Raw genomic sequence first — 24,139 nt, forward strand, 5'->3', positions numbered from 1 at the left:
GTCAGCCACGAGTATGCAGACAGTATGTACTGTTAATACTTGGATTTGACTCATTGCCTACAGGTGGATGCTGGACAAGAGAAGTGTTATATGAGCAGCAATGGCAGTGATATCAGCTGTAAACAGAGCGGTATTACAACAACATAGGCAGAGCATCATCAGCTTAAACCTTATTGTAAAACTTTGTTTTTTAATGTGAAAGTTGTTATTAATAAAAGTTGTTTCTAATAAACAACTTTTTATGCAAACTTGACAAGCAAGTGACACTTGCTGGGACCACTACAAAAAATTGCAGATGAACATTTAATATCCACAAATTCACATTTTAGACTGATTTTATTCACTACCACTGACTATCTGTGTAACAATTTGGCCACAATATAGCACATTGACCATACACGGCCAGCCATATACTAGGTTTCGACCTAGTCTTGTCACTATCATCACAGTAATAGCCACTCTAGCTTAGATAAAGGACATAAAAAACCCAGGAACATGTCTCAGGTTTTGTGATAAAAGAAACACTATGAGAAAATCCACTGATGGGGAAACATGGTGGGGCTTTGGCTTTCCATTTGAGGACGGGACTTTAAACAGGCTGTAAAAAACAATGGCAGACATTTTAGTAAATAGCTGTGGCTGTGAGAAGAAAGTGAGTGGTTTGGGTAATTAGGATGTAGGATCTGGAACTGGATTTATGGTGACTTAAGACGTAGACATAACTTGTTTGTTGGTTTGCAAGGTAAGCACTGAAAACTACAGCTGGATTGTGATAATAAGCTCTGCTGGCTAAATGTAATCTATGTGAAATTGTGTAATCTTTGTGGTAATATTGGTTTTGCTAGCAAAATGCTAAGTAGTAGAAGTACCATTTTTTCCTGAGTAGTGTTAATTAGCATGTTAATGGCGTCGTGAGGCCTGGTTGCTTTAAACACATGATGTTGGATGTCTCCATTGTTTGATCGTGGAGGTAGTTTGCTTTGATGAGTAGTAAAAAGAGGCCTTTCAGGTTTCAAAGAGTTGTTTACCACACAATTCTAGTTAGTTTTTGCTTTGGAGGGCAGTGTTTAGTATGTTGAATGAGCGGGACATCTATTCTTTGCGTGGATAAAGTAGTGAGAATGTTGAGAAGTGGGTCAAAAGTAGGTTAAGGATAGAGAATGGTGATACCTGACAGTTCAGTTTATGATGGCACAACCTGATATCCACTGTTGAGTGGAATGAGATTAAGAGAGGTTAAGGTTAAGACATCATTTAACAGTCGGATTGGACTTGTGTATGGAGGTAATGCTCACCCAACCTTTGGCACATATCACCAGATAATTTAATAAATAAATTATTATTACATAAATTACTCTAAATTGAATACTTTATCCTTTGAATATGCTACTTGTGCCACCTGTTGACTGACACCAGTCTTAATTTTCTGTATATTCCGCCTGGAAATTAAAATGTTTTTACCTTTGTGGGTATATGGACCTGCTGGTCAAATAAAGTAAATGTAATGAGTATGCAGTACAGTCTATGGTGTGGGCACAGTGTGCAAAGTGTTTACATTCTCTACATATTAACGCCCATGTATTAATCTGAGTGTGTCCCATTCTTGTTACCCACGCTTTTGAGATCACACTGTCCCTGCTGTCTGTATTTAGTTGATGTTTCCTAAGCTTATATTGCCTTAGTTTCACTGTTGATTGAGTAGAGGGTTTGGTGTGGCTCTACACTGTGCTTATTTTAGTGAAGCTGGACGGATCTGCAGTCAATAATACTCGCTAAAGCCCCAGCTGTTTTGTTTTAATCAGATCCCAGGGGTTTTGGCCTGGCAAAATAAGGTTGGCGAATGGTCGTCAGTCCTGTCAGCCGCAAACACCTCCCCTAATCTACATTACCCTAACCCTAACTCCTTTAGTGGTTTCCTATAATGTATTTGATCTAGTGTCCTGTAGTGTTTTGTATAATATATATAAGTGTGGCTTTGTGGCAGGAAGGTTTGAACAGGTTTTAACAGCTTGTTTTAATTCCCAGCATGAAGAAAATACAGTTTTCGACCACCAGCATTGGACAACAGATGCGTGATACACCTGAGAAATGTCACTGAAATTGAGCCACAGTAACCCTGTTTTTTTTAACTTAAAGAAGCTCACCTTGTGTTGCTCGCTGGCAGTCTGTATTATAGGGTTCTCCAGCGTTTAACAGAGCACAGTGGGACATTTTGACAGTGATTTACTCAGAACACATTAAAAAGATTTGCAGAAATTGGACTTTATGTAGTCAATATGATTAATTAAAGAATCCTTGATCACCTTTATCCTGATCCTGATGATGAGCTTGGCACATCCCTAATATGAGCTAATAAACTAATAAAAAATATACTATGTAGACTCCATATTTTTACTATATGTGGTTCCAAATTTTGCTGCATTCTTGATGAGCTTGCTTGGAAAAATTCATTTTTCTTTCACTTTTCTTTCTTTCAGTCATCAAAAATGGGAAGAAATGGTATGCTGGTCTAGAATTAGCTGTAGCCTTGTGCTGTGCTGATGGCATGTGTGGTGAATTTTGACATTTCTCCCATTGCTGGTACAGTATGTGGAGTCCCATGGATGGATGCATTGCACTGTTATCCTTCCAAACAAAACAAATAACATAGTACTAATGCACTAAAGGAAACCACACAGATTACATGACCCTGACAATGGCCTACATGAATATGCCATCATATTTATGCTTATCTTAATAGGATGATCTCTTTTCAACACAAGGGAAATGGGTTTTGAGTTGACTTTGAGGTTGGCATGAGGATCAGCAGAGTGATAAATAGAGAGAGCTGGATGTTGATGTTTTATGCAACGACACAAGTTAAAAACAAATATTCATCAATGTCACCCCCAAACTCTACAGCTCAGGGATTGTACTGGACTGCACAAAAGCCATTGCATAGTTCCAATGCTACTGGATGTAACATTATCCTTTATCTCTTATTACTCAGCCTTTATATCTTGAAATCAGCCCTGTATTTATGACTGCTTTGATACAATTGGCTCATTCCTCATTTGCGTGACCTATCCTGATCCTATCTGACTTTACATGCTGTCCTGGGTGTTGATCGTTTGCTTTTAGTGGAAATGTGCCACTACAGAGGGAGGGATTGGCTCTAAGCCTAGTTTTTTAGTTGTCACACACACCTCAAATCCTTCAGTCCCATATGGCGAGGACACTGCACCAAAGGCGTGTCCAGCCATGAAATCTCACTGGACCACCCAGGTGCCACTGCAGCATCCTAAGATGTGATTGGCTGATTTCAATGTTGGACGCTGGACCATTACGACAGCACAAGACGCTTGCTGTCCAGTATTGTGGCGCAAAGGGAGGACCAAACCAAAATAACATTGTCAGTGCCACCCTGGGTTGGGTCTCTGAGCTTGGTCACCCCAGTCAAAATGTGTAGTACATGACACTGTACTAAATTGGAGGGGATTATGTCATCTCAGCCCCCCCTCCTTTTGTTGAGTTTTTTGAGTTTTAAACAGAATCCAAGAAAGGGAGTAAGAGATGCATGTGTGTGTGTGTGTGTGTGTGTGTGTGTGTGTGTGTGTGTGTTTGTGTGTGTGTGTGTGTGTGTGTGTGTGGCTGTGGTTGTGTGTGTGTGTCGTATTGAGCAGTAATCCTCCAAGAGTAAAATCACTGTCCCATCTGGCCAATGTGTTGTAGTCTGTGTGCAAGGGGAATCCTCCTTTAGGAGTCTCACCCTCCACCACCTTGTCTTACGCTCTTTCTACCACCTGAGAGCAAAGAAAGTATCTTTTTTATCCAGTAAAGCACACCTTCTATCTTTTTCTTTTTCATGAACTGGGTCATGGGTGTCCAGTATACATGTGTGGCTCACATGGATGTCTGATTTAGTAATATGCTTCTGTTTTGGGCATACTACTAGATGGTGGATTTAGAGAATGCAACATTTGCAAGTCTTTCTTATGTTGGGGTATATATATGTTTCTGCATTATCTTATATGTTACATGATTAATAATAAACAACAGACACTTACATAACCCTTGCAGCATATGGCATGTAATCCAGCTTGTAGTACACAGCATCATAATGCACCCATTGCTGTGCGTTTTTAAAGTGAGCTTGATCATGATGATGGCGCATGCAAATAATCATAGTATGTCATGGAAAAGCACTTAAAAGATGTGTTCCAAGGATTATTTCTGGGATGGTGAAAATGCACACATCTGACTCGCCTCTTAATCCTGTAGGTCAGGGAAGACCAAGCAAAGCCCCTCACGAGCCTCTGTAAAAATTCAGAATTAATGATGAATGAATGTGTGAACAGTGCAATGGTTTAAGAAGAAATACAGCTTTTAACTACGTCGGAAAATGTCTCAAGTGAAAGTTATAGTTACTTACCAAAACAATAAAGAGATTTGTGAAAAAAAACTTCATGTATCTGTACTGTATCTTGAATTGAGTGTACCGAAGTATCAAAAGAAAATGCAAGTAGTGCTTTATTTTAAAAACCAAACACTAAGATTATTGATAAAATGCGATAAAAAAAATCACTTTGAGGCACCACGAATAAAATAAGAGACAACTATAAAATAATACCAAATTTTCTAATGCTCATATTTCACTTAATATCCTCTTCCACCCCTTCCCCTCCACTATATTCTTTATTTTTCCTCTAAAGGTGAAACAATTAGTTGATTAAGTGATTGGATAATTGGTAGATTACTAATTTCCAATGATTTTGATAATTGATCAAAATTGTCACTAATTTTTTCAAGCAAAAATGTAAGACATTCTCTGTTTATGGCTTCTCCGATGTGTGAACGATTTGCTCCTTTTCTTTCTCATTTATGAAACTGAATATCTTTGGACTGTGGGTCTGACATTTTACAAAAGAACATAAATCAATTAATTGAGAAAATAATCTGCCGATGCATCGATGATGAAAATAATTGTTAGTTGCAGCGCTACCTTCCTCTCCCACCTCACAACTTGCTCTCTGCCTTCACTCTCACTTTAATCCCATCTCTTCCTCTGTTCGCATCCTTCCTTTTCTTCCTCCTCTACCTTCATTTACGTGTGCTGGTTGTGGACGTTCAACCCACAAGGCTATATTTGTAGACTATGTATATATACCGACAGATGGACAGTCTCTTTGGAATGTGTCACTGTTGCTAGGAGACGTGGAAACATCCTGTCAGCTGTTACAGTTACAAGTAAATTGATGACTAAAAGAAAAAAAATTGTTCATTGTAGGACAACTGGCTAGTAAACAGCTTGTTTCGTATATTTTGTAGCAAATATTCTAAATATATATTGGCATGCATCTCTTAGTGTCAAACAGAAAAATGTGCTCAATAGGGTGATTCATGTCTGCAGCAAAATCAGAGTGACGTGGTGATGAAAACTGTTTTCTCTCCCTACAGCTTCCTCATGGTCCTGGTGTGTCTAATCTTCAGTGTCCTGTCCACTATAGAGCAATATGCAGACTTTGCCACCGGAACTCTCTTCTGGATGGTGAGTACTTTCATTGTGCTGATAAACCAAACATAAAAGTTTCACAACTTCCACAGAGCTCCATAAATAGGCTGAATCCAAGCATATTCATAATTCACTCACGTTGATTGTACATTTTAGGTTGCATCAGTTAGAAGGGGCTGCTCTTATCAGCCATACTTCTACAGAAATAATGGTAATAGATTTATCAGTTACTTGCACACTCACACAGGTGTTTTCATTTATTCTAGCTAATTAGACTTCTACTCAGGTTGAAGTTGAACCACTATGAACTAACTGTGCGAGCTGCCATGCAAGGCACTTCCTGACCTTTTGGGAGCAACAAAACTAAATGAACCAATAAGAATGATAAAGCTGTAACCTCTCCCACTTTAACAAGTTAACAAAATGAATAGGAGGGTCAACTTGTGCACACCCACACAGTCCTAACATATGAGGTGTGATCAGGCAGACTGATTGAAAACATCTGAGTGATTGGACCTGGGTGTGTGGGGCTGTTAAAGACACCTGCGTAATGGTAGTCATGAAACAATTAATGGATTAGCAGAAAACTTGATCGGCAGAAGATGTACAATTTTAATAATCAATTGAGCGTTAAGTTTGTTATCAAGCAAAAAAGCCAAACATTCACTGGTTACAGCTTCTCAAATGTGAGGATTTGCTGCCTAGTTCTGTTTTATTTCACTGCAAATTGTTTTATTTCTTTGGGTTGTGGACTGTTGGGGGGGACGACAAGATTTTTTGAAGATCCTTTTTACATTTTCTAAAATAAACAATTATTAAATAGATGAAATAGATAATGAAAATAGCAGCGCACAGGATGGCATATGTATCTGTTGATGAAGGTGTTATCACTGCTATATTGAGAGAATGGATTTAGTGATGCTTCCTTGACTTTTAAGACTTCGGTTTACTTGTGTAACAAACCTTTTTTTCTTGTTAATAAAATTAATATACATTCTCTTAGAGAGATGGAACAGAAGAGGGACAGATGGGCCCTCTAAAGCTATTATAGCTTCACTGCAGTACCCTCCTCTATCCACATGATGGAGACAGAAGATCTTGGCTGGGAGGGACTCTGCCCGCCATCTTACACCTCAGCCCAAAGATATTACAAAGCTCAAAAAGACTAATCTCTTTCAGTTATTGCAATGACCATCACACAACACCTGCCAGCTTGTATTGCATTCGATAAAAGCTCTTTACAGTAAATAACGTCTACATACTGCACATTATTAGTATGGGAATGGTCAGCAGCAGCCACTGTTTTGTGATGACATTAGTTATGCAGAGTCATTTGGCTCCACACAGACTGTACTTGCTGATACTTGCTGGTTAAATGACTTTTTTTGTGGCTTATTAGGCTATTAAGGCTGCTAAGTGATGCAATAAATCCAGTGCTTACAACAGGTCGAGAAACTTATGGCTGCAGTTTGGAAACTCTACAAAGAGCTTGCATCATCTGTCTCTTGCTAGCACACTGTGAATATAAATACACACGTAGCTACTGCGTACTCGCACACAGTTTACACACGCTCACAGAAACACACACATGTACCACCTCCTGAGTCCCGGGGGCAAACAGAGGACAGAGTGGACACTGTGTTCTGTAAACTTTTGGCCAGTGCCCTTTGAAGACCTACTATCACGGTTATTCATTTATTTTTACCCAGGAGGAGCCAAATACTCTCTATCATTATCTCTAACTCTCTCTGTCTCTCTCTCTCTTTATCTCTCTCTCCTCCCTCCACCGTCCGTCCACCTTTTTTTCTGTTGCTTCATTACTCAAGAGACCAGCAGTAATCAGCCCCATAACGAGAAATTAAACATTTCTGCACATAAATTACTTTTTGAATTGTTGAACCCTGTTCATTTGTACACCTGGATGTGCGTGTTTGTGTGTGTGTGTATGCATGTGTATTTGTAATGCATGGTTTTGGTTCAATATTAATTGTGAGATAAGATAATACCTTATCTTGTGTGTGTGTGCATGTGTGTGCTTGTGCTAATGTGTGTGTGTGTGTGTGTATGTGTTTGAGGGGGTAGAGCTCTGTGAGTGGTGTCATGGTGGCATATTCTGGTGGTAGTAGCTATACTTAGAAAGTTCAGGGTTAGCTGACATCCCTGAATCACAGGCTGCTTGTTTTGGAAGGCAGAGGGGACATTAGTCCTTGAGGATATTTGGCCTTCAGGGCAGCTGCCAAAGTAAAGCTAGCCAGGCTGGGCAGGAGGCAGAAGCATGCATACACACACTCGCAGTCACACACACATGTGTCTCATGGATCTCTTCTTTGTCCTCTCTTCTGTCCCCTCTTGTTCTTTCCTTCCATATTTTTCAATTGTAATACATATCACACAACTGTCTTCTGCCCTCACTATGCCTGTAGGTGCACAGCTATGCAGCAAGCTAAACACACTCCCTTTGAGGATTTTACTGGAAGTAATTGTAGAACAATGAAAACAGCATTGGACAGATTCAATGATGGTGATTAGAAATCAGAAATGTGAGATCCCATAGACCAAAGTCAGACCAAATTTACTGGAAAAATGAGTTTGTTTAGTAACAAGGAAACAGGATTTACAAGATGTTACATTGTGCTTCAGGTCAGGAAGAAACAATGTATCACCAATTATTCAAAGAAACGTGCACATAAAGTCCCCAAGAGTAAAAGCAAAAAGAGTAAAATACAAACAGTTATCCCAAACAGTAATTCAGTAGTTACTTGTAGTTGTATTAGCAACACATTAGCTCCAAACAGCTAGTGTAATGGCTTTCTTTGTTAGCAGTAAGCTTATCATAGAAAAACTAAATTTAATTGACATTATTATCTGGAATCCAACATTAATAACAATACTATTACTTTGGATTGTGTATTGTCCATGAGTTTCAAAAGCTTTGTGAAGCTCTTGAGTCAGTTTGTGTGTGTATGTGTGTGTGTGTGTGTGTGTGCATACGTGCACCTCCCTTGTAATGGGACACACAGATGAAGCAATCTAATCACATTTTCATCTGATACCATAATTCCAAAGCAGCTCTTTGAATGGGCTTCATCCTCGTCTGGCTTGGCGAGATTATCGCTGCGTGAACAGGCGGCTGTTTTTAGTAAACATGTAGTTGCCAGTTTCTGATACACATACAAAAACACCCCAACATCTGGGTGACCCATTTTATGGAATTATTATGACTAATCCCTTCAAATTCTCCAAATTCATGCATACCTTTGACTTTCAAATGTTACCCAGATGTCATGATTACTAAGCTCTGTGAACTGGGAATCTATGGGCATTTTGTGTTGGTGCTGATGTTTTGGCCTGACTGTGTGGCAACTTTAGTGAATGCTTATTAGTTTGTTTTGTTTTCTAGACAACATATAGCCACAATGAACATTATTAACCCCCAGTTATAAGTTATATGTTTTTATAAAGGATGCAACTATCAAATTTCCCACCCTGTTTTTCAGTAAGAGATTCAACCTTGTATAGTCCAGAATACAAAGCACTAAATTGAACACCTTTCAGTCACAACTGCCCATGGATTATACAGTGTTATATAGACACAGCAACAGGGACTTGAAACATAGTCTGTTACTTTCCTGCACAAACAATAAGGCTATGGCTGGCTGGTCAAGTTCAACTGAAATGGATGTTATAGGTAGCTTCCTTCCAGACCTCTGAATGCCTGCCCAGATCTCCGATTTGTTCAGCGATTCAAATCAGAATGAATGAAGTGAAACCAAATGGTAATTCAGTCTGATTATCAGGCTATGTTATAGAGATTTACTGAACCATTTCTGCCCGTCTCTGTCTTCAATTCTGCCTCTTTATCGTCCTCTCTCTTTGTCTTTAACTCAGGGACACAAAATGAGCAATTCGTGGAGATGAATAAGGGGTATAGGAATCCCAGGCCAGGCGGCTTAAGTGCATAATCTAAAGCTGTAAACATGGTTAATTAATGATAATGGGCAAACTGAAAATTTAGAAAGCAGCATAAAGGATCTGTCCATTGCTCAGTCTCATCCCTTTGATGACCCTGATGGAGGCCTTAGGTTGGAATTAAAAAAGGTTTTCCACGGTACTGTTGCAAAAGTATCACTAAATGTACACACGAGTGCGTTTTCTCTTTGTGCCGATACTAGAGCGACACTTTGCCAGCCAGAATAGTGTCTGGTTTGACTGACAGGTCATTGTTTTGGGGCTCCGTGGTGCTGTGTTATTGCAGCAGGGCTCATGGTATTAAGTTTCATACAAGGGGTAGTCAGGGAGCAGCCAGTTCAAGCAATCAGCGAGATGGCCACCCACATGGCCTTAGGTTTTAACAGACAGTTTGGTGGCTAAATATTATGCATACACGGTGGCCAGGAAAACGATCTCCGTCAGACAGGCTTAATTAATTTACAGAGGCACACATATATGCACATAATAGAAGAAACAAATGCGCAATGGCACAATTTAAAATCGCAAACCTCAACAGGTATGCAGGTGCATATAATTATAACTCAAAATCAAGCCCTCATTTTCCATTTTCAAGTATAGTTTACTGTCTTCTTCAAGTGCTGCACAAATGTTTACAATTATAACATGATCTCAACACCCAAGTTGATTATTTAGCCTTCTTATCTGTTAAGCAGCAGTGTGATGGCATTTCATCCCGTGGCTTCAATCACTTAGCCGTTGACCCTGTCTCAATATGAGCTGTCATCAGCCATGTTATCAACCTCCATCTTTCCTCCTGGGTGGTTGGCTGATCTTGCTACTACGAGACCACCTCAGTGTCTCTCTTTTCTCTGTCTCACACACCTGTCATTACCCACTCATATCATATCGTAAATCTTGATGATTGATTATAATGGCCTTAATGCTTTTAGATTAGTCTTAATGCATGGCACAGTGTTATCAATGCTTTTAGAAATGATACCTTATCTACTTCCACATCCTCTCGTCCTGTGTGTGTTTCACAATTATTGTCTCTGTACCAATGGATTAATGTAACCCTTGCTCTGTGTTTGCATTGTGCTCCACAGGAGATTGTGCTGGTGCTGTTCTTTGGCACAGAGTATGTGGTCCGGCTGTGGTCGGCAGGCTGTCGCAGCAAATATGCAGGCATCAAAGGACGCCTCCGCTTTATCCGGAAGCCCATATCAATCATAGGTGCACCTGGCATTTTCCTTTGCTCTCATTTAATACAACGGATGCCATGAATTGTTCTTGTAGATCAACATATTAGATCATACAAGCAATCTAAGGTTTTACTTAAGTACAATGTTTCATTGAAATGGAAGTGATTGCAACCCTGATTTGATTTTCTTGTTTATTTCTCTCTCTCTTTCTCACAGATTTGATAGTCGTCATTGCCTCAATCATTGTTCTTGGTGTAGGGTCCAATGGCCAAGTTTTTGCCACCTCTGCTATCAGGTAGATAAGTAACTAATTTGTTCCGCATTTTATTATTTACTCATAACTGGAAAGGGATGAGAAGATAATGAGGCGGATGATGTGGTTTTGTGTGTTACAGGGGCATCCGTTTCCTCCAAATCCTGCGCATGCTACATGTGGATCGACAGGGAGGAACGTGGAGGCTGCTGGGATCTGTAGTCTTCATTCACCGACAGGTAGGCTGAAAGTATTCAGGCTAATTCTAAAACTATTTTCTTGTTTTTAGCATTATTTTTTTCCATCACATATCAGACTGTTGCATCACTTTGCTGCAGTTTCTTCTATAGGGTGAGTGCACAGACCCCACTATGCTTTCCTGGTTCTGCTGCAATTTACTGCTTATTACAACAAATCCCATGTGCACAGCCAGAAATACATGCACATGTGCACAAATAAGCCACAGCAGACCTGGCTTTATAAGGAGAAGAAGGGAGATCGTCAAGGTTCTTCTCCTCCACTGTTTTTTTCTTTATATTCTGGTACACTTGTTTTAGTATTTTCTCAGGATGACTCGCAATGAAATCAGAGGATGTAATGTTCTTTTCTTAATCCCTGAAGTAGACTGTGTTCTTTGGTTATAGTCAAGCCTGACATTCATGTCTCTTTGATGCATAAAAAGAACATGACTTATCAGTGAGGATTGCGTGCTAAGGTCAAGAAAATAAATGTAAGATGAGCCTAATTTGATTTGTTGCCATCTCCCTGTTGTCAGATGACCACTTAATCAAATGATGTGCTCTGTTTAGTGGAAATATATTGCCTTTAGCAGTGTCAATAAGTTGGTGGAAAGGAATAGACTAAGCATGCTAGGATGTGTGCTCAGACTAGCATTTGATTTCAATGCACTTTCACAGTTGGGCTTCATTTAGCAATATTTATATTTGCTCATACATTAAGAAACTGAAATGCTGGGCTGAAAACATAGGTGGCTATAGACATATAATTGTCTAGATATGTTTTCCAATGTTTGCTGTATTTCACCTTTATATATAATAAATACAGTAGATGACACAAGGCTCTGTAGGCTTAGACAATCTTTTTACATTTACTACATTTAATTTTGCATTTATGTGCTCAGCCAATTGGTGAGCATATTCAACATCATGGGGTATATTATCTAAAGGTGTAGGGGACAAAGGCTTCCATGACACAATCATGAAAACATCAAATGTAAAAACTGGTCACTTGTAACTGAGCAGACTGCGCCTTTGCACCTAACCTCAGTGGCTTGGTTTAGGGTGGATTGTGAATGTAGCCGGTGACACAAGCCTGACTGACCGTTGTGTAATAGTCAGCTATAATAACCACGGCACCCCTTTATCCTTCTATATGCTATGCAGAAGGTGGTGGGTAACCTAGCTGACACAAGACTGGTCTCAACAGTGCACTGTATGATTCAAACACTATAAGTTCTTAAGCAAGGCCTGAGAGAATTCATAAAACTCAGGAAGATGTCAAGTCTAGCTCGTGCAAACACTCTCACAGCTCCTCCATAATGAGACTAAATGCTAGATTCTTCACTACACATGGAAACATACAGGTTTGAAAAATAAGTAATGCTGATGTGCACCTAGAAAATTCAGAGATTAGGCCATATAGTCCAAATACATTTTGTATGTCATCTCTGTAACCTTTTTACAGCCCAGAATTCAGTTTTGGCAGTCACCACTGTCTCCTATATACAGGAAAAAAACCTGCAGCAAGTCAGGGTCAGCGTTGAAAGACATGAGGGATTGCTAGTGGGTCTGCTGCAACAGCCAAGCTGCAACAGGAGCGGCAGAATCTTTGGACAAAGCCATTTATAGCTGTCGTTTCTTTCAATTAGAGCTTCGTCAGAGAGCAAACCACAGTAAAATAGTAAATATTTTTATACAATGGTACAAATGGTAAAGGTATATTCTTCATACGTGCATAATCTTTCATTCAACATTTTCATATTATTGTCTTTGGTCTACTCGATGTGTTTCTTTCAGGAGCTGATCACCACCCTGTACATCGGCTTCTTGGGCCTGATCTTTTCCTCCTACTTTGTCTACTTGGCGGAGAAGGATGCTGTAGATGAGGAGGGCAAGACGGGCTTCTCCAGCTACGCTGATGCCCTGTGGTGGGGCGTGGTGAGGCAGCTAATCTAGACAATAGAAACACTGATGTTCTTGTACTCGTCTCTGCATGTTTGTATGAGTACGTTTTCTAAATTTTGTATTTTTGCAATGCATATATTACTTGGATCCTTGAATGCTACTTGAATTTCCCAACATAGCTTACATACTTGAAAGGCCACATCACATGTACATGAGAAAAAGATTCTTCTCTCTAAAGAGCTGAAACAAATAATCTGCACAATGCACTCTCAAGTGGAGTCTTAACCAGAAAAATGGAGATGACTGGCCACCCAGGTTAGACCAATTATTAACCTCCTTGTGTTTTTATTCTCCTCATTCGTTCTTCGTGTAGCATGCATGTGGTGCTGCAACACTTAACGCAGAGGCAGGTGTGTTGATGTTTTCCGTGCATAGAGCTGGTTTTGCTTATTTCCCTCTGCACGGAGGCTCAGGTTTCCAGAGTAGTTAATTAAACATTTGAATTGAAAGCGCAGAGTAATGAGAAACCTATGGCAGCCTTGTGCAGGGGATCAGAGTGCCACAAAGAGACGGTAATAAACCATTCACCTCTGGGCTCTTTGGCTCAAAGAACTTTTAGAGCACCAATATAAAGTGTCAGTTCCCTTAATTAAAACTTTAATTGTGGGATTACTACTATGTAATGAGGGTTAGAGGGGTCACAGTGCTCCTCACTACTCTATGGAAAGTTGAAGAAAAGCTGTTATTTGTGTTGCTCTGTTCACAATGTTGAGAAAAGAATCACGGTTGGGGATTTGCACGTCTTTGTTTTTCTGAGACTGTAAACTTGAGAGTCATGATATGCTATTACAATAGGTTTGGTCAGGTCTGTGAGTGTTTGTGTGTGTGCTTATTGAAATGAGATTGTGCTGATTGGAGAATGCTAAGCTCTCCCAGTTCTTTCTCTTGGCATGATCTCCACATTCGGATGTGCAGGTGCTGGGCACAGCTGGAGGACAAGCCAATGCCATGATTCATATCCCCTTTTCTCTCTCTCTCTCTCTCTCTCTCTCTCCCTCCCTCACCTCTCCTGCTTCTCTTCTTCTTTTGCCAATCGCTGATGGTTTGGCTGTATGACTTTAACAACCTTTTCTACCAGAGTGAAAGAGAAAATGAGGAAAATAAGAGCTGGTCATGCCAAACTTGCCATTTTGTAGTTATGGTGCTTATGTACATTTGAAGTGGGTCTAATCACACATACAGTACATATGCATACCGACATGCACATACACACACACTTACACATATTCAAAGACCAGGTCTGTGACCTTTGTATAGACATGAGGAGGTTTTTGCCACACACCCTACAATCTGAATGAGAGGAGTGTTTTTGAGTAGACCATTCCACTCTGATGGTCAGGAGGACATTGTTTAGTCATCGGATTTGTGGATGGGGGATTAAATCCCCCACCACTCCACCCGCCCCCAACATACACCCACCCACCCTTCCCGCCCCTGCTCCTTCTTTTTTGCTTCCAAAGCCCTTTTAAGTATCTCACCTTACATCAGCCGCTTTGTGTTAGTGCTCAGCGGCAGCTCACGCGGCGATACCCCATAGACACCCACGGTAAGCCAAGTGTGTTCTGAATGTGTCAGAATTGGCTCGGCTTTCAGAGTGGGTGTACATGCAAATGCAAGAGGTATTTGTTTTCCCCCCTCACCCTGGCAAATTCCTACACTCACTGAGGATTAGTGGTTGGGAATCTTATTCCCTTTGAGGAGCAAGAGCCTCAAATGCCCCGGCCATCGCTGACACTTGTGGAGCGAGGCCAGAGCGGCTGATGAACTTTTTCTTTATTGTCTAACTCCTGTTATAGACTGCTGCGCTAAAGCTTTGTGAGCGCTGCATTGACTGGCATTTTCATTACATCAGCAATTTGTTAAAAATGAGAAGTTTTATTTAATGTAAAACTGTAATGTTTATCATGTAAGGGGAAACTATTTACATTTATATTACTTTCCTGCCTCAACCGCAATGATGTGGCTTTAATTCAGCTGGAATCACATCAGCCCTAAATGTCCTGACCTCCATCAGTGAAGGGCTGTGTACTTTGCAGGATTTTATTTTCAAAGAGCTGCCACCCGTATGTCTACAATCTGCTTATAATAATCTTGATAGATGAAAGAGGAATTTCATCCACTCTCTGTCTCTAGGTGACTGTCACCACAATCGGCTATGGAGACAAAATTCCTCAGACGTGGATCGGCAAGGCCATTGCCTCCTGCTTCAGTGTCTTCGCCATCTCCTTCTTCGCACTGCCGGCTGTAAATATCATTTTAATCTTAATCATATGAAATTCATAAGCAGTAAGGAAGGACTTCATTTTAGATTTATTTAACTTATTGTTTTTCATTTAGTCCCAACCTTATTACAACTTGGTTTACTTCTGGTTTTCATTTAGTTAGGGATTGCTCTCTATCCTTTTATAGTATTACTGTACAGATGTAATGAAAAAAATAAAAATAATTTGTGAGATTCTGCATCTATTCCTAACCTCTACATTAAATGTTACAAATTTAATATGATATATTTTCTTGCAGTATGAATAGATACAGTACAACCTAATTCTTTCCGATTAGGGAATCCTTGGCTCAGGGTTTGCCCTGAAAGTCCAACAGAAGCAGAGACAGAAGCACTTCAACAGACAGATCCCTGCTGCAGCCTGCCTCATCCAGGTACATTTCAGCATCGAATGGAAGTGTCCTGGCACATGAGTGGTGTAGTGTAGTAATGCACAAGGTATATATTAAAAACCAGGTCAGTCACAGTCCATCAATGGATTAACAGTAGACACATGTCCTCTATATCACAGTTTGTATTGGGCCATGAACATGATCCTTATTTTTTTGAAAAGTGCAAACTTGCACTTTCCAGATCTTGCTTGTGTAAACTTCAGCAAACATTGGAAACTGAACAGAGAAAAAAAGTAACAGTATTTGTTGCCTCCAAATTCCCACTGAGCCATGGAAAAGGTGAGCTGTATCCCATTTGCCAAGAGTGAAATGGTATACAACCAAGTAGCTATGTTGTGCCAAAAGCTAACTATTACAAGGATTACAATTACCTTGAACGCACCGAGACAAAACCACAGACAGAACACTGACAAAATACTGCAGATATTCACTCCATGATTTTTGGAAAAGTGCCGATATAAAGAATGAAGTACTGTTGAATATTATCAATCAATCAAACTTAACTTGTATACCTCATTTCATAGTTCTTAATGCAATTCTAATGTACATGAATAAAAAGAAAAAAATATATAGATATTACAGAAAACATATTGTTTGATTTATTTGCCAAGTGCAATTTGTCTGAAACTTAACAGATAAACAGTAGCAACAGACAACCCTCAGCAGCAGTAAAGCAATTTACACACTGAATTTCTAGCTATTGTGGCATCACTGGCGGAGTCCTGTGGTTGGTTTTAAATTTGTATCCAGGGAGAATGGGGGAAAAAAGGACAATTACTAAAAGTTATGTGGATCAACGCATTGACTAACACAAGTTTTATGCTTATAACCTGTCCTCCTCAGACACTGTGGAGGTGCTATGCAGCAGAGAAACCATGCGGCTGTGCTGCTACATGGAAAATGTATGTTCTCACTCCAGAGGCTGTCACCACAGTGGAATCTGACAACTCCAGCCCTTACGTCAGGAAACTGAACATATCGGTAATCATCCGGTCCAACAGTTTTCAGTAGCGATTGATTTTCTTTCCTCAACAGAACAGGACAAGTCTTTCCTTTTTTGAAACTGCTCTGTATCACTAAAATGTATGTCTTTGATGGATATAAGAGAGAAACATTTTCCTCTTCAATAGACATTTAAATGAATCCTTTGAACTTGAGGTTGGGAACATCTACAAAAGAGCGTTGTCAGAAAAAGCCGTCAGACTGTGATACTGCAGGGCGGATTTACATAAGTCTGGCCCACACCGTATTGTCTCCCTTTGCAGTTCACCTTTCACAACAATATTAGCTATGTTGCGCCTAGGCCATACGGCATAAAAGGGCAAGTCAAGTTCCCACAAACATACGCACACGCGGAAGGACACACAACGCACACAAAACACACAAATACACGCACACACAGCTGCCCCCCCTCCTCCCCCCAAGGCCTGACTCCACTAGGATGACTCGAGGCCTTTGTCTCCGCCGGACAAAGACTCAGTCAGTTGAGATGATGTCACCGCCGCCTTTCTCATGGGAGTAAACCTTTGTCTAGTAGAACAACAACAAAAAAATCTTTGTGTGGCATTGAACCCACATGTATTGGGGAGAATGAAGGCTGCTTCCGCTCTTTTCTGTTTCAGCATGTGACTTTCTCCTCTGACTTTCCTCTCTCTCCCCTTTCTCTTTCTTTCAAGATTCCTCTACTGCTTCATCTCTGTTTAACAGACTTTATTTCGCTCTTTCTTTTTCTTCTCCGCTCTTACTGTCTCCTCTCTTTCTGCATATTTTCCTCTGCCTTGTCTATTTCTTTCTCATTCTTGTTCACAATTGTTTTTCTCCCCCCCTCTTTATGTCTCAGTCCATCAGTCTCTGTTTCTTTCTCTTTCTCTTTCTTAAACTCAGTGTCTGTTACAGTTTCTTCATGCCCTTCCATCTTTCTCTCTTTTCTCTTTTTTTTTTCTCTTTCAATCTCACGACACCCACCACCACCTCCCTCTCTCACTCTCTCTGCTAATGAGTCATTCAAACCTCGGGTATTTGGATTGAACTGCTGGCCACTTGTCAATGCCAAAGTCTGATCCACTGAATCCAAATAATTGAGTTTCTATAAAGGCCACGTCCATGACGTTGGTTTGGGTCAGCGGGTCTAAGGATTGGACTGGAGGCACCATTTAGGTCCTCAGAAACTCACTGAATCCCACAACACATAACTGTGATCTCACTCAAAAGAAACTGAGATTAAACATGTGCCGCTGATGTGACCAGTGTGCAAGCGCAAACGTTGGTAAGATTATGATGTATAACAACAATATGAACCACACAGGTACTAAAAGAAAATAATGTGTTTTGGTATTTCAGTGTTTTTGGCATAGCTTGGCTTTTTAACACTTGATTGAAATGGCTGGATAATTCACTCATTGTTCAGAGAATACTTTCCCAGGACAATTTTGAATACCTGAAATGTATTCAAGTGTACTGTGTTGTTAACAGGCTAGCACTTTGAACAAATAAATGTTCAGCTGTAGTGTTACAATCTTAAATTTCTAAAAAAAGATGCGCATGTGAATTGATTTACAGTATGCGAGCCAACTGTGGAGCAGCACAAAAAAATAAACAGAAGATGTTCACACCGACAACATGCATTAGTGAGCAAAGCAAAAAGGGCTGCTTTAGGTTACAAAAATGGCTCCGGAGGACGAAAGGTCTTTATGCGACTGTATGTTGCAGAGATGAATGCTCTGGCTCGTGTTTGTGGCTATGAGGCAAACAGCAGTTCAGAATACAGAGTGGGCCATGTTCACAAGTGAGGGTATAATGGATTGTGATCGGCAGTGATGCGGCTGTCTGTAAGCTATAACCAGGCAATGCTATAATAGTCAGCTGAACTAATTTTCAGAGGGAAAGCGTGAAGGAAAGCGACAAAAGTTTCCCTTTTGTCTGTGACATCATCTCATATATATCAGGACAATTTGTCACACTTTGTCCTCTTGAATGTATTCCACTGTTTTATGTGAGGAACAGTTCTTCTTTTGTGAATCAATTGAATTGTGATTACAATGTATAATCAGAATAGTCTTGACATACTTTTTGTTTATTAACTAGGTTGATGTTTCCTCTGTCTGTCAGAAAAAGGGGACCAAGAGGCGTTTGAAGTCCAGAGGTAATGGCTCTATGGTTGTGGCTTCAGACAGGGCTGTATCGATCCCCCAGATCATCATTGATGACTCAGTGGAGAAGAAAGATGTCTCATATTTCCTGGAAGAGCCAAGGGAGGCTGTTGAAGGTAATATACTGGAAAGAGCACTGTTCTTATTTTACTATAATGTACAATATCCAAATTAATATCAAATAGATATCAAAGGTTTTGAAAAGAAGAAAATCGGCTAACCTCTATAAATTGCCTTTCTTCCAACAGACAAGTCAACTAGCCAAGATTATACATGAAAGCACTGAGCCCTGTTTTGTTACTGCTTGATTAAACTGACTTCATTTTGGACCTCTTAATAACCGATTTTTTGTTCAAAACTCGACACCTCAGAATGCCATGTTCTGTGAAGGTGTTTCTGAACTGCATTGAATATCGTTGTGAAATTATCTTTGCTGTTTTGATACAGTTCAAAGCCAGCTGGCAATGAAGCCCGTGTCATGTGGAGGACATTTGACGAAGTGATTTACTGCAGTAATGAAGCCAGCTTTTCCCCTTTCCTCTTAATACAGTTTTGTTTGATGAAATAATGTGTGTTTAGGGCAGTGAAATGATGTCATGCTGCCTTAAAGGCCTTGGAAATCCATTATTTCAGTAAAAGTTTGATGTGTTTTTGCATTCAGGGCATTTAAAAGGCCAAAAAAGTTCTTGATGAATTGCATTTTTTATAGCACTTGCTTTAGAAATATTAGCTGTCAGCTTGTACTTTTGTTTTGGCAAGTGTCTGTCATTCTTATTTTGAATATCTGTGAAAATATATACTGTAGATAAGTGTAAAATAATAACCCTCTATTAACCTCAGCTTAACAAATCTGATGATGCACTTGTTTTTTTTGTACACATTTTGGCTAGTAAAGTCACTACAAAAGCTAGAAACCAATATTTTACTCTGTCACCTAGATCTGATGGCAATAAATGACTAAAGATGGCGTTCATACTTGGAGTACGTTCACTGTTGTGTGCTCACTGCTGTTACTGCTGCATGGCAAGAGATCATGCGAAATCATAATAACTCAGCCATCTCATTAGTTCAGTCTTTGTGGAGCTATGAATTGGTAAGACATGATTCATGTGGGAGCCAATCTGGCAATGACAGAACGTAGTGATTATTTATGTATACTGTATAGGCCAAACTCTCTAAAGCATGCTATATACTGGTGAGAAATGAAGTTGTATTCTATTTTCTTAGCCACACTAGTGGGATGGGTCGCTTGTCCGGACTGAAATGTCTCAGCAGCTACTTGATGGATTGCCATGAAATTTTGTAAAGACATCCACGGCCCGAAGATGATGAATTCTAATGACTTTGGTGGTTCTGTGGCTTTTCCTATCGCCACCATGAGGTCGAAATTTTTTTTTTTTTGTGATATGTCTCAAAAACTATTGCCATTAAATTTGACATTTTTGTCCCCCTCATGATGATAACTTTCATTTAACTAACTTTCATTTTGGGCCACCATCAGGTCAAAAACTTGAATTTGTCCAACACTTTGGTTTAAGACCAAATACGTGCAAAACCGGTGACATTTAGTGCTAATTAGTACGTTTTACTAAGATGATTAACATGGTAAATATTAAAACTTGAAGTACAAAATAATTACAGAATAGTCTTCCCTAAAAGATTGCAGTTTGGGTCTCTCAGTTCATACAAACAGTGGAGACCATTACACATTATGGGAGGAGTTGTTATGCGCTGGTTTCTCATTTTCACACAGTAAACAGAGGCCCTATCCTGATCCCCTTAGACCCAAGATGGCTGCCAGGTGTCTTCAGTAGGCCAGATGGAAGCCATTACAGTCTCAGTGGTGATTAGAGGTCATGGTTACAAGCTCTTTACTGCTTCACTTGTCCCCTTTGCTGGCCACAGACACTCACACTGGGCTTAAGTGGAAAGAACTTACAAAATATGGGCTTGTCAAGGTTACAAGTGGGAATTTCTTGTTATACCACTTGAAGTTTACCAATATTGCTGCAGTCACGCCAAAGCCAAGTTGTGTTTCTTTTCTGTCATCAGGCTGAAAAAGCTCAGACAAAATAATGGTTTCATAATGGTTGATTTCAGATCATTTAGTATCCAGATAATTATAAAAAAATTGACCGATAGTGGTTCCTAATTGTTGCCAGCACAATGGAAACTATGTTCTTTTTTTACTAAAAATGCAGGTCTATACACGCAGTATATGATTGATGGCTGGTTGGTTGCTTTAACTTCCTGTGTTAAAAGCCATTCCCGCCAAATGAATTGACCCAGACTCCAGGTTAGTTAATAAATGCACTTTATGGGTTTTTCCTGTCAAAGCGTGCAATCATAAAAGGAGCTGGAGTGACATAAACTTGACATGAAGGCAGACCGTCACTAGAAGAACAACCACTTATGAGGGGAAAAGTTTTTTAGTTTCCTGCTTAATTGGGAGGATCTTAGATAATGAAGGAGAACATATGTGTGAACATAAGTGCATGTGGAAAAAGTAATCAAATCAAACTTAACATCAAACCAGCTAGAAAGCACATTTTATGCTGTATTCATTTACATATGTACAAGCTGTCAACATGCAGATCTCATGTTCTAATAATTTTAAAGCTTTGCTTATACAATCAATAAATACACATGCTGAGACTATGGAGTGGAAAAAAGAATTGGCCAAGCTGTAGATGGCATAAAACCATGTAATGAAGTCAAAGCCTGGAGCCCTACTGTTACTAATGATAATGTGTAGAGCTGAAACAGCGTGTGGCGGTATGATTTCTGCTTCAGATCCAGCCATAAAACGGGCATCTGTAATGTCAACTGTCTACACCAGGGCTGCTGCTTTTTTATGTGTTGTTATAACCATCACTCTTTCACTGCACCACTGTTCTGGGCTGCTGGATTCCTTAAAAATAAAAATACAGAGAGATGTGAATGCTTTCTTGAGTTTATGAGTTTATGAATCTGCTAATATACGTTGCATGGTATAAGAAAATATGGATGAACAGGCTATGTCATCTGTGTTAATTTTTAAGTTAATATGGTGAACTTGTTAGCAAACAGTGCAGTAGTATTTATGTTCTTCTTTTAGCTTTTCTCGGGCTCTTTAGCTGCTAAATGCTTCATTATGATCCCCAGCTAGTCACTAACTGTCTGTCTGTCCCTTGGTGAGGAGCAGGTAGTGTACAGTGGGTTTTTAGAGCTTTTTCACGGAAAACAAATGCCTGCTGCACCTGAGAGCGGTGCATTTTGGCTCAAACTGTTGTGTGCTCCAGCCATGTTGCAGCCCCATATTAATAATATTTCCGCCTTTCTTCACAGGAATCACCAGAATGTTCAGACAAACAGGTGAGTCCCTCTAAGTAGCCCATCACAGGTGATGCCGGTGCACTAAATGAGATTTCAGGGAATGGGTTTTGATATTTTGTTACAGAGATGATAAATAAATATTTTAGTGCACTCTGGTCTCATGGTTGCTCCCCTTAACTTTCCATTCCATAGTCCTATATGTTAAGGCATGAACTGTACCAAAATCCAAATGACAAGAACACAACACTGAAGACTCTTTTATATACCTGTATTCTTTGTCAAAACTACAAACCCAGAGGGTGAATATATAGTGTATGTGTGATCACTGTACTGTCTAACCAGCAGCCCCTTTCACTGTTTAAGTACTTCTTTTTCTCCTATTAAAAACTCCTCTGTGTTAATCATTAGCTAGCCTGCCTTTTTAATGTGGCCCAGACAGTATTTTAATTAGACTCGCTGGCTGGCTGGGCCTTTGTCCCCAACCGGACCAAACCAGAGCCAAGCAGAGAAACTCAGACACTGGTCCTGGGTTGACCTGGCCTGTTCTCTTTACTGGGTGCCCTGCCAACACCACGGGTGAGGAACAAGGCTGGCCTGGCTAGGAATGGACAGGGGCCCAGGGGACTGTGGGGACTGTGGGGACCTAGACTGGGACAGTAAAGAGAGGGAGGGAGTAGTTGATAAGCGGCCATTGTGGAGCTCCAGTGGTCAGAAATAAACTGGTCATTGTTTGATTTAGTCAGTGTCCGGCTTATCGCTCCACTTATCTGTCTGGTCCCACCCGCCTCCCGGTCTGTGAGGATCTCTCAATGGAGCGCCCCCCCCCCCCCCCTCTATCTCACTCTTTTTTCTCTGCTCGTACTCTTTCTTTCTCCCTCTCCTGACCTTGGCTCATACTTTCCCAACCAAACACGTTTGCACTGATGGGCCAGATAAACTACATGTTGTTAATAAACCCTTATCCTGTTTGCGTAGCCGATAAGCCAGTTCACGTCTCCTTCAGTGAGCTGAAGTTGAGACTAAAGGTGGCTCTTGTTAGTTCTGGTTACACTGCCCCCCCCCCCTCTTTCTCTCACTTTCTCTCCTTCCCTGTCTCTCCCTCTCTCTCTCTCTCTCTCTCTCTCTCTCTCTCTCTCTCTCTCTCAATCGCTGTCTCTGCTTCTGGATTGAACAATGTTAAACAAACTCGATGATGGAGCACAAGATAGTTTAAATGGATTCTGCTTGAATTCAAATAGTCATTCTGTCGTGGGACACCGATTTGCCTCCATTCTTTAACACAATGGAGGCCTGGTGGTTTTGAGGAGAGACTTGTCAAACTCAGATGCTGACAGTCTGACTGCAGGTCAAGACCCCCGCTACACATGTTGTTCTTTGCTGTTGTTTTTAGCCGCGTCAGCAGCAAGCCCGCTGCACTGTTGAACTGCAGCGCTGCAGTCTGTTTCCTCATATAAATACATACTGACATAATTCCATCCTGAAATTACTTAATTTCCTCTCTCATATAGAAGTTTTGCATCCTTTTGAAAACCTCCATGTTAATTGTAGTACACCAAACGATAAAGAATAAAGAAACTCACTGATATAAAGGGTGTTTGTTGAAACAGAATTGTGTTGTTGAAATTTCCTTTCTTCTTTTTTTCCTTCTTCCCCTTTCTTTTCTCCTATTTTAATTTTTTTTGTATGGCATCAGGCCCTCCTCATCATTCTTGGTCGTCTTTCACTCTGAGCTGCCCTGGCTCTCCAGGTATCTTTCTTTTCTGCTTTTATGTTACTCATACACACAAGCTGTACTTCTCAGCGTATTTATTTATTTACCCTATGATGTAAAATAGTTCCTTAGAGAAGCCAATCTATGTGCATTCACATTTAACTCTTATTACGTATCTGGTAGCTATGCA

The 24,139-nt window shown here is 40.2% G+C and overlaps 1 protein-coding gene across 1 annotated transcript in view; it reads left to right on the forward strand.

Moving 5' to 3' along the window:
• The window catches only part of kcnq1.2 (potassium voltage-gated channel, KQT-like subfamily, member 1.2), a 144,883-nt gene that overhangs the window by 5,143 nt on the left and 115,601 nt on the right, over positions 1–24,139 (forward strand). Inside the window, exons 2-12 of the mRNA XM_070907431.1 lie at positions 5,437–5,527; positions 10,549–10,675; positions 10,861–10,939; positions 11,040–11,136; positions 12,934–13,074; positions 15,235–15,345; positions 15,661–15,756; positions 16,618–16,755; positions 18,883–19,039; positions 22,251–22,277; positions 23,932–23,985. Coding sequence (XP_070763532.1) covers positions 5,437–5,527; positions 10,549–10,675; positions 10,861–10,939; positions 11,040–11,136; positions 12,934–13,074; positions 15,235–15,345; positions 15,661–15,756; positions 16,618–16,755; positions 18,883–19,039; positions 22,251–22,277; positions 23,932–23,985 — 1,118 coding nt within the window. The remainder of the gene's footprint in view (positions 1–5,436; positions 5,528–10,548; positions 10,676–10,860; positions 10,940–11,039; positions 11,137–12,933; positions 13,075–15,234; positions 15,346–15,660; positions 15,757–16,617; positions 16,756–18,882; positions 19,040–22,250; positions 22,278–23,931; positions 23,986–24,139) is intronic.

The sequence above is a fragment of the Enoplosus armatus genome, chromosome 6 (genome assembly GCF_043641665.1).
Source record: "Enoplosus armatus isolate fEnoArm2 chromosome 6, fEnoArm2.hap1, whole genome shotgun sequence".
NCBI lineage: Eukaryota > Metazoa > Chordata > Actinopteri > Centrarchiformes > Enoplosidae > Enoplosus > Enoplosus armatus.